This window comes from Hippoglossus hippoglossus, chromosome 14, assembly GCF_009819705.1.
Source record: "Hippoglossus hippoglossus isolate fHipHip1 chromosome 14, fHipHip1.pri, whole genome shotgun sequence".
In the NCBI taxonomy this organism is placed as follows: domain Eukaryota; kingdom Metazoa; phylum Chordata; class Actinopteri; order Pleuronectiformes; family Pleuronectidae; genus Hippoglossus; species Hippoglossus hippoglossus.
Window position 1 is genome coordinate 6,610,771 of NC_047164.1, and position 13,154 is coordinate 6,623,924.

General features: G+C 37.4%; 3 protein-coding genes across 3 annotated transcripts; all 3 read right to left on the reverse strand.

Moving 5' to 3' along the window:
- Positions 1–845: 845 nt before the first annotated feature.
- On the reverse strand, positions 846–1,829 carry LOC117774823 (olfactory receptor 1-like). The gene has a single exon (XM_034607480.1). It carries the CDS (start codon positions 1,827–1,829, stop codon positions 846–848), a length of 984 nt encoding a protein of 327 aa, XP_034463371.1.
- A 1,764-nt stretch (positions 1,830–3,593) lies between these two features.
- On the reverse strand, positions 3,594–4,508 carry LOC117774426 (olfactory receptor 52B2-like). The gene has a single exon (XM_034606846.1). The coding sequence runs from the start codon at positions 4,506–4,508 to the stop codon at positions 3,594–3,596; it is 915 nt and encodes a 304-aa protein (XP_034462737.1).
- A 1,685-nt stretch (positions 4,509–6,193) lies between these two features.
- On the reverse strand, positions 6,194–7,177 carry LOC117774824 (olfactory receptor 1C1-like). The gene has a single exon (XM_034607481.1). It carries the CDS (start codon positions 7,175–7,177, stop codon positions 6,194–6,196), a length of 984 nt encoding a protein of 327 aa, XP_034463372.1.
- Between the last annotated feature and the right edge of the window lie 5,977 nt (positions 7,178–13,154).

Sequence of the window (13,154 nt, forward strand, 5' to 3'; positions counted from 1 at the left end):
GAATCTTTTCTCAATCATCTTAGAAATCTCAAAGTTCACATATACAGAATCTGCACTTCCTGAAGATGCCTCACAATAAAATTCACAATAAAAGAGAAGTCATGATGTCCTTGAACGGCAGCAGAGGTTTAATATGAACTTGTGTTTCAGGAGAGAGTGAAGTGCTGCAGAAGAGAAAAACACATAAAGACAGAAAAGCTCTCGTTCTGTTTTACTTTATGAGGAATCAATAATCACGAGGAAGCCAAAAGTTTGATCAGAAATTATCTTTCTTCTTTAATCATTGATGTAAATAATACAATTGTGAAAATCATCTTTTTTTTCCATCTTAAGTGTTTCATGAAATATATAAAAAATTAAAAATACTCTGATATATATATATATATATATATACAGGAAACTGATGATAACAACAATAAACTTTATTTCTATAGCACCTTTAACAAAACCAAAGTTACAAGGTGCGTCACAAAATCAAATATAAGAGATCATACTCAGCAATACAATAAAACAAAACAGATGAAAGAACTAGAATGAAACAATAAAAGAACAACATTAAAACATTAAAATGAAAATAAGAACTATAGTTACATGTTTGTAGAATAAACTTGCAGTTGTCACACAGTACATGAGTATAAATAAATGCAATTGGCAAAGAACTTCTGTCTTGAAATGAGTTATTTTATTTCAAACTTGTTCTTTTAAAAATGTCACTTGATTTGAAGATGAAATATAATAATTATGTTTGAATTCTTCTGGAAAAAATTCATATCAAAACATTTGTTGGATTCTCACTCATTGATTTGACTGTAATAGACATAATGTCCGGAACAGAACAGCAATTGTTACTTGATAATCTCTTTCTTTACTTTAATCCCGGATTTCTTTCTGATCTTTAATAATTTTCTCACAGAGTCTTTGATTTCTTGCGTCTGCAGAACATAGATAATCGGGTTCAACGTGGGAGGAAAGACGGAGCTCAGACACAAGTTAATGATCCTGGCGTTGGGATGAATATTCCTCCCAAACATAAATGTGACTATTATCGGGATGAAGTAGATGGCCACTAGTGACAGATGAGCTGTGCAGGTCTTTAAGGCCTTCACCCGCCCCTGAACCGTGGTCACTTTGCTCAAAGCATAGCTGATGGACAGGTACGTGCACAAGATGAATATCAGAGGGAACCAGAGGATGAGAGCAGGTAACAGATAGGACATGATAAAACTGGGTGTGATGTCGTTGCAGGCCAGACGATACAACTGGCCGTGGTCACAGAAATAGCTCCTGATCACTACGGACTGACAGAAGGAGAGTCTGGTGAGAAGGCCGGTTGCGATCAGTATCACAGTGACGACAGAGAGCCATGAAGAGGCGACAACACAAAGCATCAACCTGTGAGTGATTTTCACTCGGTATTGCAGCGGGTAACTGATCGCTATGAGTCTGTCGTAGGAGAGAGCCACCAGGTTGAGAGACTGCATGGAGAGACAGGTGTAGCAGAAGAACAGGAAGGTCAGGCAGTCGTTGTAGGGGATGTGGTGATGGTTGAACAGGAAGACGTCCAGGACCTTCGGCACCAGAGCAGAGCTACTGAACAGGTCCGTAAAGGCCAGGTTAAAAACTATGATATACTTTGGAGTTCTCAGATTGGGATCCAAACATATTACGGCCATGACTGCAGTGTTTGCCAGCACGGAAAAGATAAACACAAAACACAGAAAGATGTAATAATACTTAACATGAGGTATTCCGATAAATCCGCTTATTATGAAATAAGCAGGACGCACAAAGGTGATGTTCTTCCCGAGAGCCAAGTTGAAAAGCTCCATTGTGAAAGATGGAGTGAGGTGAAGAAGAGTGCAGCAGGTTCTGTTGTGTGGATGAAGGAGGTGAGCTTGTCTCACTCTGCTCTGATGAAGAAGCTCCGACAAGTTTTATTCACTGATCCTCTGTTTATATCATAGATGGTCAGCGTCTGGTCCCTGGAGTCTGCTGTATGCAAGCAGGAAAAAACTTCTCAATACAACTATTATACTGCATTTATTATAGTATATCATTCATATATTGTATATTATATTACATTAATGCAGTCAGAGCATCTATTTTTATGTATTTTCACTGTATTTTAGTTTGTGACTGTTTGGTTAGTTTGCTGTGTTTAATTCATTTGTTTTCTATATAGATAATCACAGATATACAATAAACACTAAAGGCACAATTTACACAGTTAAGAGGAAACTTGTATAAATGATTAAGGATCTTAAAGGTTATAAGATCCACTCACAACCTGAATACTGCAAATACAATGAGGCTCTGAATTTATTTACTTTTACACCCAAATGAATGATATTAACATATATTCTCTTGTCAAAAAATGAATGGACGGATGGGTGAGAGAGAGAGAAGAGGAATGATTCAGGAAAATGGTCGAGCCGGGATTCAAACCAGGGACCTGCAGCTCAAAGCACATGTGCCTAGAATCAGGTTCTGTGATATACTGAAGTCTTTGCTTTTATATATAATATGGAACACGCAAGTTTAATGAAAGATATGATCTGTACACATCGGCCTCACAGACATGAAGATGTGCATCAAATCCTCCTGCAGCTAAAAAAAGACACTGTCGGCTCAAATATCCCAGAAACTGACTTTGTTCCACGACGACGATGATGAACAGCTTTTGAAGAATCTTTTCTCAATCATCTTAGAAATCTCAAAGTTCACATATACAGAATCTACACTTCCTGAAGATGCCTCACAATAAAATTCACAATAAAAGAGAAGTCATGATGTCCTTGAACGGCAGCAGAGGTTTAATATGAACTTGTGTTTCAGGAGAGAGTGAAGTGCTGCAGAAGAGAAAAAAACACATAAAGACAGAAAAGCTCTCGTTCTGTTTTACTTTATGAGGAATCAATAATCACGAGGAAGCCAAAAGTTTGATCAGAAATTATCTTTATTCTTTAATCATTGATTTAAAAAATACATATGTGAAAATCATCTTTTTTTTCCATCTTAAGTGTTGCATGAAATATATGAAAAATTAAAAATACTCTGATATATATATATATACAAGAAACTGATGATAACAACAATAAACTTTATTTCTATAGCACCTTTAACAAAACCAAAGTTACAAGGTGCGTCACAAAATCAAATATAAGAGATCAAACTCAGCAATACATTAAAACAAAACAGATGAAAGAACTAGAATGAAACAATAAAATAACAACATAAAAACATTAAAATGAAAATAAGAACTATAGTTACATGTTTGTAGAATAAACTTGCAGTTGTCACACAGTACATGAGTATAAATAAATGCAATTGGCAACGAACTTCTGTCTTTAAATGAGTTATTTTATTTCACACTTGTTCTTTTAAAAATGTCACTTGATTTGAAGATGAAATATAATAATTATGTTCGAATTCTTCTGGAATAAATTCATATCAAAACATTTGTGGGATTCTCACTCATTGATTTGACTGTAATAGACATAATGTCCTGAACAGAACAGCAATTGTTACTTGATAATCACTTTCTTTACTTTAATCCCGGATTTCTTTCTGATCTTTAATAATTTTCTCACAGATTATTTGATTTCTTGCGTCTGCAGAACATAGATAATCGGGTTCAACATGGGAGGAAAGACGAAGCTCAGAGACAAGTTAATGATCCTGGCGTTGGGAGGAATATTCTTCCCAAACATAAATGTGACTAATATCGGGATGAAGTAGATGGCCACTAGTGACAGATGAGCTGTGCAGGTCTTTAAGGCCTTCACCCGCCCCTGAACCGTGGTCACTTTGCTCAAAGCATAGCTGATGGACAGGTACGTGCACAAGATGAATATCAGAGGGAACCAGAGGATGAGAGCAGGTAACAGATAGGACATGATAAAACTGGGTGTGATGTCGATGCAGGCCAGACGATACAACTGGCCGTGGTCACAGAAATAGCTCCTGATCACTACGGACTGACAGAAGGAGAGTCTGGTGAGAAGGCCGGTTGCGATCAGTACCACAGTGACGACAGAGAGCCATAAAGAGGCGACAACAGAAAACATGAACCTGTGAGTGATTTGCACTCGGTATTGCAGCGGGTAACTGATCGCGATAAGTCTGTCGTAGGAGAGAGCCACCAGGTTGAGAGACTGCATGGAGAGACAGGTGTAGCAGAAGAACAGGAAGGTCAGGCAGTCGTTGTAGGGGATGTGGTGATGGTTGAACAGGAAGACGTCCAGGACCTTCGGCACCAGAGCAGAGTTACTGAACAGGTCCGTAAAGGCCAGGTTAAAAACTATGATATACTTTGGAGTTCTCAGATTGGGATCCAAACATATTACGGCCATGACTGCAGTGTTTGCCAGCACGGAAAAGATATACACAAAACACAGAAAGATGTAATAATACTTAACATGAGGTATTCCGATAAATCCGCTTATTATGAAATAAGCAGGACGCACAAAGGTGATGTTCTTCCCGAGAGCCGAGTTGAAAAACTCCATTGTGAAAGATGGAGTGAGGTGAAGAAGAGTGCAGCAGGTTCTGTTGTGTGGATGAAGGAGGTGAGCTTGTCTCACTCTGCTCTGATGAAGAAGCTCCGACAAGTTTTATTCACTGATCCTCTGTTTATATCATAGATGGTCAGCGTCTGGTCCCTGGAGTCTGCTGTATGCAAGCAGGAAAAAACTTCTCAATACAACTATTATACTGCATTTATTATAGTATATCATTCATATATTGTATATTATATTACATTAATGCAGTCGGAGCATCTATTTTTATGTATTTTCACTGTATTTTAGTTTGTGACTGTTTGGTTAGTTTGCTGTGTTTAATTCATTTGTTTTCTATATAGATAATCACAGATATACAATAAACACTAAAGGTACAATTTACACAGTTAAGAGGAAACTTGTATAAATGATTAAGGATCTTAAAGGTTATAAGATCCACTCACAACCTGAATACTGCAAATACAATGAGGCTCTGTATTTATTTACTTTTACACCCAAATGAATGATATTAACATATATTCTCTTGTCAAAAAATGAATGGACGGATGGGTGAGAGAGAGAGAAGAGGAATGATTCAGGAAAATGGTCGAGCCGGGATTCAAACCAGGGACCTGCAGCTCAAAGCACATGTGCCTAGAATCAGGTTCTGTGATATACTGAAGTCTTTGCTTTTATATATAATATGGAACACAAAAGTTTAATGAAAGATATGATCTGTACACATCGGCCTCACAGACATGAAGATGTGCATCAAATCCTCCTGCAGCTAAAAAAAGACACTGTCGGCTAAAATATTCCAGAAACTGACTTTGTTCCACGACGACGATGATGAACAGCTTTTGAAGAATCTTTTCTCAATCATCTTAGAAATCTCAAAGTTCACATATACAGAATCTGCACTTCCTGAAGATGCCTCACAATAAAATTCACAATAAAAGAGAAGTCATGATGTCCTTGAACGGCAGCAGAGGTTTAATATGAACTTGTGTTTCAGGAGAGAGTGAAGTGCTGCAGAAGAGAAAAACACATAAAGACAGAAAAGCTCTCGTTCTGTTTTACTTTATGAGGAATCAATAATCACGAGGAAGCCAAAAGTTTGATCTTAAATTATCTTTCTTCTTTAATCATTGATTTAAATAATACAATTGTGAAAATCATCTTTTTTTTCCATCTTAAGTGTTTCATGAAATATATAAAAAATTAAAAATACTCTGATATATATATATATATATATATACAGGAAACTGATGATAACAACAATAAACTTTATTTCTATAGCACCTTTAACAAAACCAAAGTTACAAGGTGCGTCACAAAATCAAATATAAGAGATCAAACTCAGCAATACAATAAAACAAAACAGATGAAAGAACTAGAATGAAACAATAAAAGAACAACATTAAAACATTAAAATGAAAATAAGAACTATAGTTACATGTTTGTAGAATAAACTTGCAGTTATCACACAGTACATGAGTATAAATAAATGCAATTGGCAACGAACTTCTGTCTTTAAATGAGTTATTTTATTTCACACTTGTTCTTTTAAAAATGTCACTTGATTTGAAGATGAAATATAATAATTATTATAAATTCATATCAAAACATTTGTGGGATTCTCACTCATTGATTTGACTGTAATAGACATAATGTCCGGAACAGAACAGCAATTGTTACTTGATAATCACTTTCTTTACTTTAATCCCGGATTTCTTTCTGATCTTTAATAATTTTCTCACAGATTCTTTGATTTCTTGCGTCTGCAGAACATAGATAATCGGGTTCAACATGGGAGGAAAGACGGAGCTCAGAGACAAGTTAATGATCCTGGCGTTGGGAGGAATATTCCTCCCAAACATAAATATGACTAATATCGGGATGAAGTAGATGGCCACTAGTGACAGATGAGCTGTGCAGGTCTTTAAGGCCTTCACCCGCCCCTGAACCGTGGTCACTTTGCTCAAAGCATAGCTGATGGACAGGTACGTGCACAAGATGAATATCAGAGGGAACCAGAGGATGAGAGCAGGTAACAGATAGGCTATGATAAAATTGGGTGTGATGTCGTTGCAGGCCAGACGATACAACTGGCCGTGGTCACAGAAATAGCTCCTGATCACTACGGACTGACAGAAGGAGAGTCTGGTGAGAAGGCCGGTTGCGATCAGTACCACAGTGACGACAGAGAGCCATAAAGAGGCGACAACACAAAGCATCAACCTGTGAGTGATTTTCACTCGGTATTGCAGCGGGTAACTGATCGCTATGAGTCTGTCGTAGGAGAGAGCCACCAGGTTGAGAGACTGCATGGAGAGACAGGTGTAGCAGAAGAACAGGAAGGTCAGGCAGTCGTTGTAGGGGATGTGGTGATGGTTGAACAGGAAGACGTCCAGGACCTTCGGCACCAGAGCAGAGTTACTGAACAGGTCCGTAAAGGCCAGGTTAAAAACTATGATATACTTTGGATTTCTCAGATTGGGATCCAAACATATTACGGCCATGACTGCAGTGTTTGCCAGCACCGAAAAGATATACACAAAACACAGAAAGATGTAATAATACTTAACATGAGGTATTCCGATAAATCCGCTTATTATGAAATAAGCAGGACGCACAAAGGTGATGTTCTTCCCGAGAGCCGAGTTGAAAAACTCCATTGTGAAAGATGGAGTGAGGTGAAGAAGAGTGCAGCAGGTTCTGTTGTGTGGATGAAGGAGGTGAGCTTGTCTCACTCTGCTCTGATGAAGAAGCTCCGACAAGTTTTATTCACTGATCCTCTGTTTATATCATAGATGGTCAGCGTCTGGTCCCTGGAGTCTGCTGTATGCAAGCAGGAAAAAACTTCTCAATACAACTATTATACTGCATTTATTATAGTATATCATTCATATATTGTATATTATATTACATTAATGCAGTCGGAGCATCTATTTTTATGTATTTTCACTGTATTTTAGTTTGTGACTGTTTGGTTAGTTTGCTGTGTTTAATTCATTTGTTTTCTATATAGATAATCACAGATATACAATAAACATTAAAGGCACAATTTACACAGTTAAGAAGAAAATACAATGAGGCTCTGTATTTATTTACTTTTACACCCAAATGAATGATATTAACATATATTCTCTTGTCAAAAAATGAATGGACGGATGGATGACAGACGGATGGATGGATGAATGGATGGACAGATGGATGGATGGAAGGATATATGGATGGATGGAAGGATATATGGACAAATGGACAAATGGACGAATGGATGGACGGACAGATGGATGGATGGATGGATGGATGGATGGATGGATGGATGGATGGATGGATGGATGGATGGATGGACGGAAAGATGGATGAATGGACGAATGGACGAATGGACTGATGGATGAATGGACTGATGGATTGACAGATGGATGGACGGACGGAGGGGCGGATGGATGGATGAATGGACAGACAGATGGATGGATGGACGGTTGGAGGGGCGGATGGATGGATGGATGGATGGATGGATGGATGGATGGATGGATGGATGGATGGATGGATGGATGGATGATGGACGGATGGACGGATGGACAGATGGATGCATGGACGGATGGATGGATGGATGGATGGACAGATGGATGGATGGATGGATGGATGGATGAATGGATGGATGGATGGATGGATGGATGGATGGATGGATGGATGGATGGATGGATGGATGGATGGATGGATGGATGCAGTCCTGAAGTCTAAAACTGCCCAGAATAATAACATCTAATGAATGTCAGTCGTGAGGTTAACACAGAGTTTTCAGTCTTCAGACTTCTTCTCTCTGATAGTTTGTGTTGTTTCGTCCTCGTGAGTCAAAAGTTCACTTGACTTTATTCCCTGGTTGGAAGCTGGAGCGTTCCGGCCTAATGAGGCTGTTAATGAGTTGTTTGTCGACTGTGCTGCTGCAGGATGATGACACATCAGAGCAGTGAGGTAAACACTTTGTCCCAAACTGCAGGAGACAGGCAGGAGGGAGCTGAGGGGATTGGGTCAGCTACTTTAGAAAGATGCAAGAATTACACACTGAAGTGAGAAACTTTCCAGCGCCTGACATCTGGATTTCTGCCACAGGAATAAAAATAACAGGACAACTCCTTGTGTTCGATGTTGTTTCTGCAGAAAATATTTCACAAATAAAAATACGTATTCTCGTTTCACAACACAACTGAATTCTGTGCATGAACATATGTGGCAAAGGAGAGAATCATACAATAATTTAACTACTCATGTTCTATGATTCACAACACACAAATACAAACAGAATCACTTTCTGTAACTGGACCGATTCTCAGACAGCGGATTCCTCCGTCAAGGCCCGACAGTCGTCTAATGGAACCACATTTAAATTCACTAGATCCAGATTTTACTTGGATCTGCACCACAAACTCATAGATATTAGTCCCTTTAACATTCCTGATTCTTTATATCTAGGTCCATGAACTATTCCATGAGGAATCAACGGATCTGGATGGCCACCAAACTTCCACCAGGTTTCATGATAAACCGTCCTTTCATTTTTTGTGTAATCCTGCTAACCAACAAACAAACAGACAAATGCAAATGAAAACATAACCTCCTTAGCGGATGTAATAATGTGGGTTAATAACGTTATGTTGATGGAACTGAAACGATGGAACCATGTGGGCACTGCTTCACCCAAACAATGTTCAGTCCACACATGTGCCAGTTATTTAAAATTAAACATTTTAGTTGATTGTTGTCATTCGATTTGTGTTTATTTGCTTTTCTGCATGTTGTGCGTGTTACACCTTTAAAAAAAGGATATGAATTTCATACAGATCATTTGAAATGAGATGATCCTTTATGTTCTGAGGAAAAGAAACGTGTGGGCTCCGGCAGCATTACACATCTGATTACTCCGGTTAACTTATGTTTACTATAAGATATGAGTGTGTTGTTTCAATGGCTGTGATGAAGACTATGACAAACATGCTTGGCTTCTGTTGGGCCTTGCTTGAACTTCAATTCAAGATGAACTGCAACATGTGATCTCATATGATTCGTTTTTTACATATATACAAAAATATAATTTGTTCTATAAAAATGTAAAGCTTCAAAAACAAATGAATCAATCAAAAGAAATAATCTTGTTTATATGTACCATCGATCCTTTAATAGTTTAACAGTGATGACTGGATAGAAAATGCTGACATTGTATTATCAAATAAAACTGTGACCTGTGTCAGGTCGGGTCAAAGCAGCAGATAAATGATCTCATTACAAACTCCTGTGTTGGGGAATGTGTTCACTAAATTCCTGAGATTCCTATTAATTAGATTTTCTGAGACTAACACAATATGGGAACCTTCTCCAGAGACTATTGAAGCCCATCACCTGGAGAATCACCCGTGGGGAGTCACTATTAGGGCTTTGGGGCCAAATGAATGAGATGAGCTCCCTGGGTGTATTACAGGTGTTTGAGATTCTCCCACAGAGACACATTAAAAAGAAATAAGAAAGAGGACAAAGAGGACAGGATGCATCGTCTGCCTCAGGCCTGCGGGACGCAGTTAATTACACTACACATTAGCCTCATGAGGAATCAACCACCTGCTAGTTTGACAACATCATAATGTTTCACACAAAATTCAGGAGACGTGGAAAAAAAACGTTTCTAACCTGAGCTGTTTGTTTGTTTGTCTGTTTGTTTGTCTGTTTGTTTGTTTGTTTGTTTGTTTGTTTGTTTGTTTGTCTGTTTGTTTGTCTGTTTGTTTGTTTGTCTGTTTGTTTGTCTGTTTGTTTGTTTGTCTGTTTGTCTTTATGTTTGTTTGTTTGTTTGTTTTTTTGTCAGTGGGATTACACAGAAACTGTACTGAATGGATTTCCATGACATGTTCAATCATGTTCAATCAATCAACCGATGTAAGAAAACGAAGGATGAATTTCGTTATTAGATCTGTTAAAGGAAAGTTGAAAACCCACACTCCTTCCATTTTCATTGTAGAATTTGATTAAATTAATATATCAGTTTTTACCTCTGCTGAGGCGATTATGTTTCCATCTGCGCTTGTGTCTTTGTTTGTCTTAGTGTTAGTTAGCAGCGTTCATAAGGAGTTCTCAACAGATTATCACAAAACTTGGTGGAAGGATGTTGGAATGGGTCGGAGAAGAATCTAGTAAATTTTGGTTTCTTTAATTTTGATTTACCTTGATTTCTCACAGAATGATTCATGGATCTTGATTTAAAAAATTTTGTGGACTAATATTTGAGTGTGAGCAATTTGGTGCAGATTCTGGATTTGATGAGCTGATTTCTGCACTTAAACTAAATAAGTTTGTTGTATTCACATGTACAGTACGTAGTTGCTTCAGATGCACAACTGCTTTCAATGCTATGTTTTTATCTTTTGTGCCTTTCAATCCTTCAGAAAGTGTCTTTGAGTTCCTTGAAAAACAAATAAAACCTGTATTATTATATTGGGAGTAGTGATTTATCTATTACAGTAGTCGCAATTGCAGTAATAGTAGCAATACTATTAAAATACTAGTGGTAGAAGTAGTATGCACAGTATCAGATTTCAGTATTATTTCCTGTCTTTACACTGTATATATATATTAGTTTAATTATTACATTAATTCCTCACGCAAATTTCTAATAATAATAGTAATACCAGTAATAGCAGTAGTGGTTTAATTGTGACAATAGTAATGGTATTAGATGTTGTTTGCATTATATTTTTATGTGTGGAGCCTAAAAGGATCATGTTTGATTTCAGAGTCGACGCTTCCCTCCATCACAAACAGGTCCGTCAACCCTCCTGGAGGTCGACCCCGCGGGAATCAACCTCGCCACAGAGTTACTGCACGTCTCAGCTGTCTCTCAACACCGGAGGCCTCAGGAGAGACGTCATCAGAGAGCGAGACATGTTTGTCTCCTCCCAACAGGCTGTTTCCCACAAGACCACAGTCCTGACTCCAACCAGACTAATCGGTCCTGAGAGCTTTTCCCCTTCAACCCCGAACACACAAATATTTACCACAGAGATGTTGCTGCTTGTCGTCGTTCAAGCACTTTAGTTTGTGAGAGTCTGACAGAAAAGTTTCCACCACAGGGACTTTTCTTACACTTTGTGATGTTTGATTAAGTCGCACGTTATTACCTGCGACCATAAGGAGAAATTGAGCCTGAGAAGAAATTGGGCAAAAAATTTTGTTTTCAATCAATACATTTTATGACAAATTCATATTTTAGATTTACATCAGACGATTATCAGCCAATTTATTCTTTATCCTCTATTTATATATAAAAACAAGACACTCATGGGCTTGTTCGGCCCTTTTTTCTAGTTTTTTATCCTGATTCCGTCTGTTCAGCCATGATCAAATATACTTTTGATATGCCATCATCAGAATCAGAATCAGATCAGAATCAGAATTCTTTTTATTGCCAAGTATATTTACACATACAGGAAATTGCCTTGGTGTGGTTGGTGCCTTTGGACATAACAACAAAGAAGGGATTATTATAGGAGTATTATTATAGTTTTATATTATTACAGTAATCTTGGCATAACAACTTGGTCTTTAGCTTCTTCATTGTGCTGGTCTGACTCAATTAATAATAATAATAATAATAATAATACATTTGATTTATATAGAGCTTTTAAAAGGTACTCAAAGGCACTTAACATGGTAAAGGCAGTGACAATAAAAACAATAACAATAAGGTAACATTATAGCTGTTAAAAGACAGTCATTTTACATCAAAAAACAATTATAATACATGAATAAATCATAGATTAAAAACAGATTAAAAGTCTTGAGTCCATTTTGAAGGAGGTGAGTGAGGGAGAATGTCTGAGGTGTTGGGGGAGAGGGTTCCAGAGGGAGGGGGGCACAGATGGAGAAGGCCCTGTCCTTCTGACCCCCGTCATCTCTAGACTTCACTGAGGATCTGAGATAAAATACATATTTATTCTAACTCCCCAGATTCTCAATGAAAAGTCAAAACCACTCTGAATGCAGTACTTATCTTTCACCACTGCAAGGTGCTATTTCTCTGATGTATGAAATGTGTCAGCTGCAGTAAAACCTCCACATTCTGGAAATAGTTCATATTCTGACCTGGAACAACCTGCAGATGATGTGTTTTTCCCCTAAAAAATATTTTTTTGTAACAAATCCATAATAATAAAGTAAATAAATACCATCTAAATAGGGAATAATATATATGTTTTAGAGAGAGCTACATTCTATTTTGGAGCACTGGTCAAAATACCACACTGTATAATTTCTACTGGGAATATGAACTCATTCACATTGAACTTATGTTACCTTTGGCTCATATAATATCTTCAAGACCTTAAAAAATAATATTCCACAATAACATTTTCTTTATCATTTATCATTTATCGTTGTCGTTATTGTTATCCTGGATAAAAAACTAATAAACACAAATGCGTCATTTCATTGTTCTTAAATACTTCTAAAGAAACAGTAAAACAAATATTTGGATTGCAGAAATTGGACAGAAAATAAAATAATGCTGTAATGAGATCATAAAAGTGAACGAGCCCAAATGAGAAATTAAGTGATCTGCAGTTACAAATGAAGCCAAATACCAAGACTTGAAAACACTAGATATAT

What these genes read in the sequence shown, in the direction of transcription:
- LOC117774823 (XM_034607480.1), bottom strand. Translation starts at nt 1,829, where the DNA reads ATGGAGCTTTTCAACTTGGCTCTCGGGAAGAACATCACCTTTGTGCGT.
- LOC117774426 (XM_034606846.1), bottom strand. Translation starts at nt 4,508, where the DNA reads ATGGAGTTTTTCAACTCGGCTCTCGGGAAGAACATCACCTTTGTGCGT.
- LOC117774824 (XM_034607481.1), bottom strand. Translation starts at nt 7,177, where the DNA reads ATGGAGTTTTTCAACTCGGCTCTCGGGAAGAACATCACCTTTGTGCGT.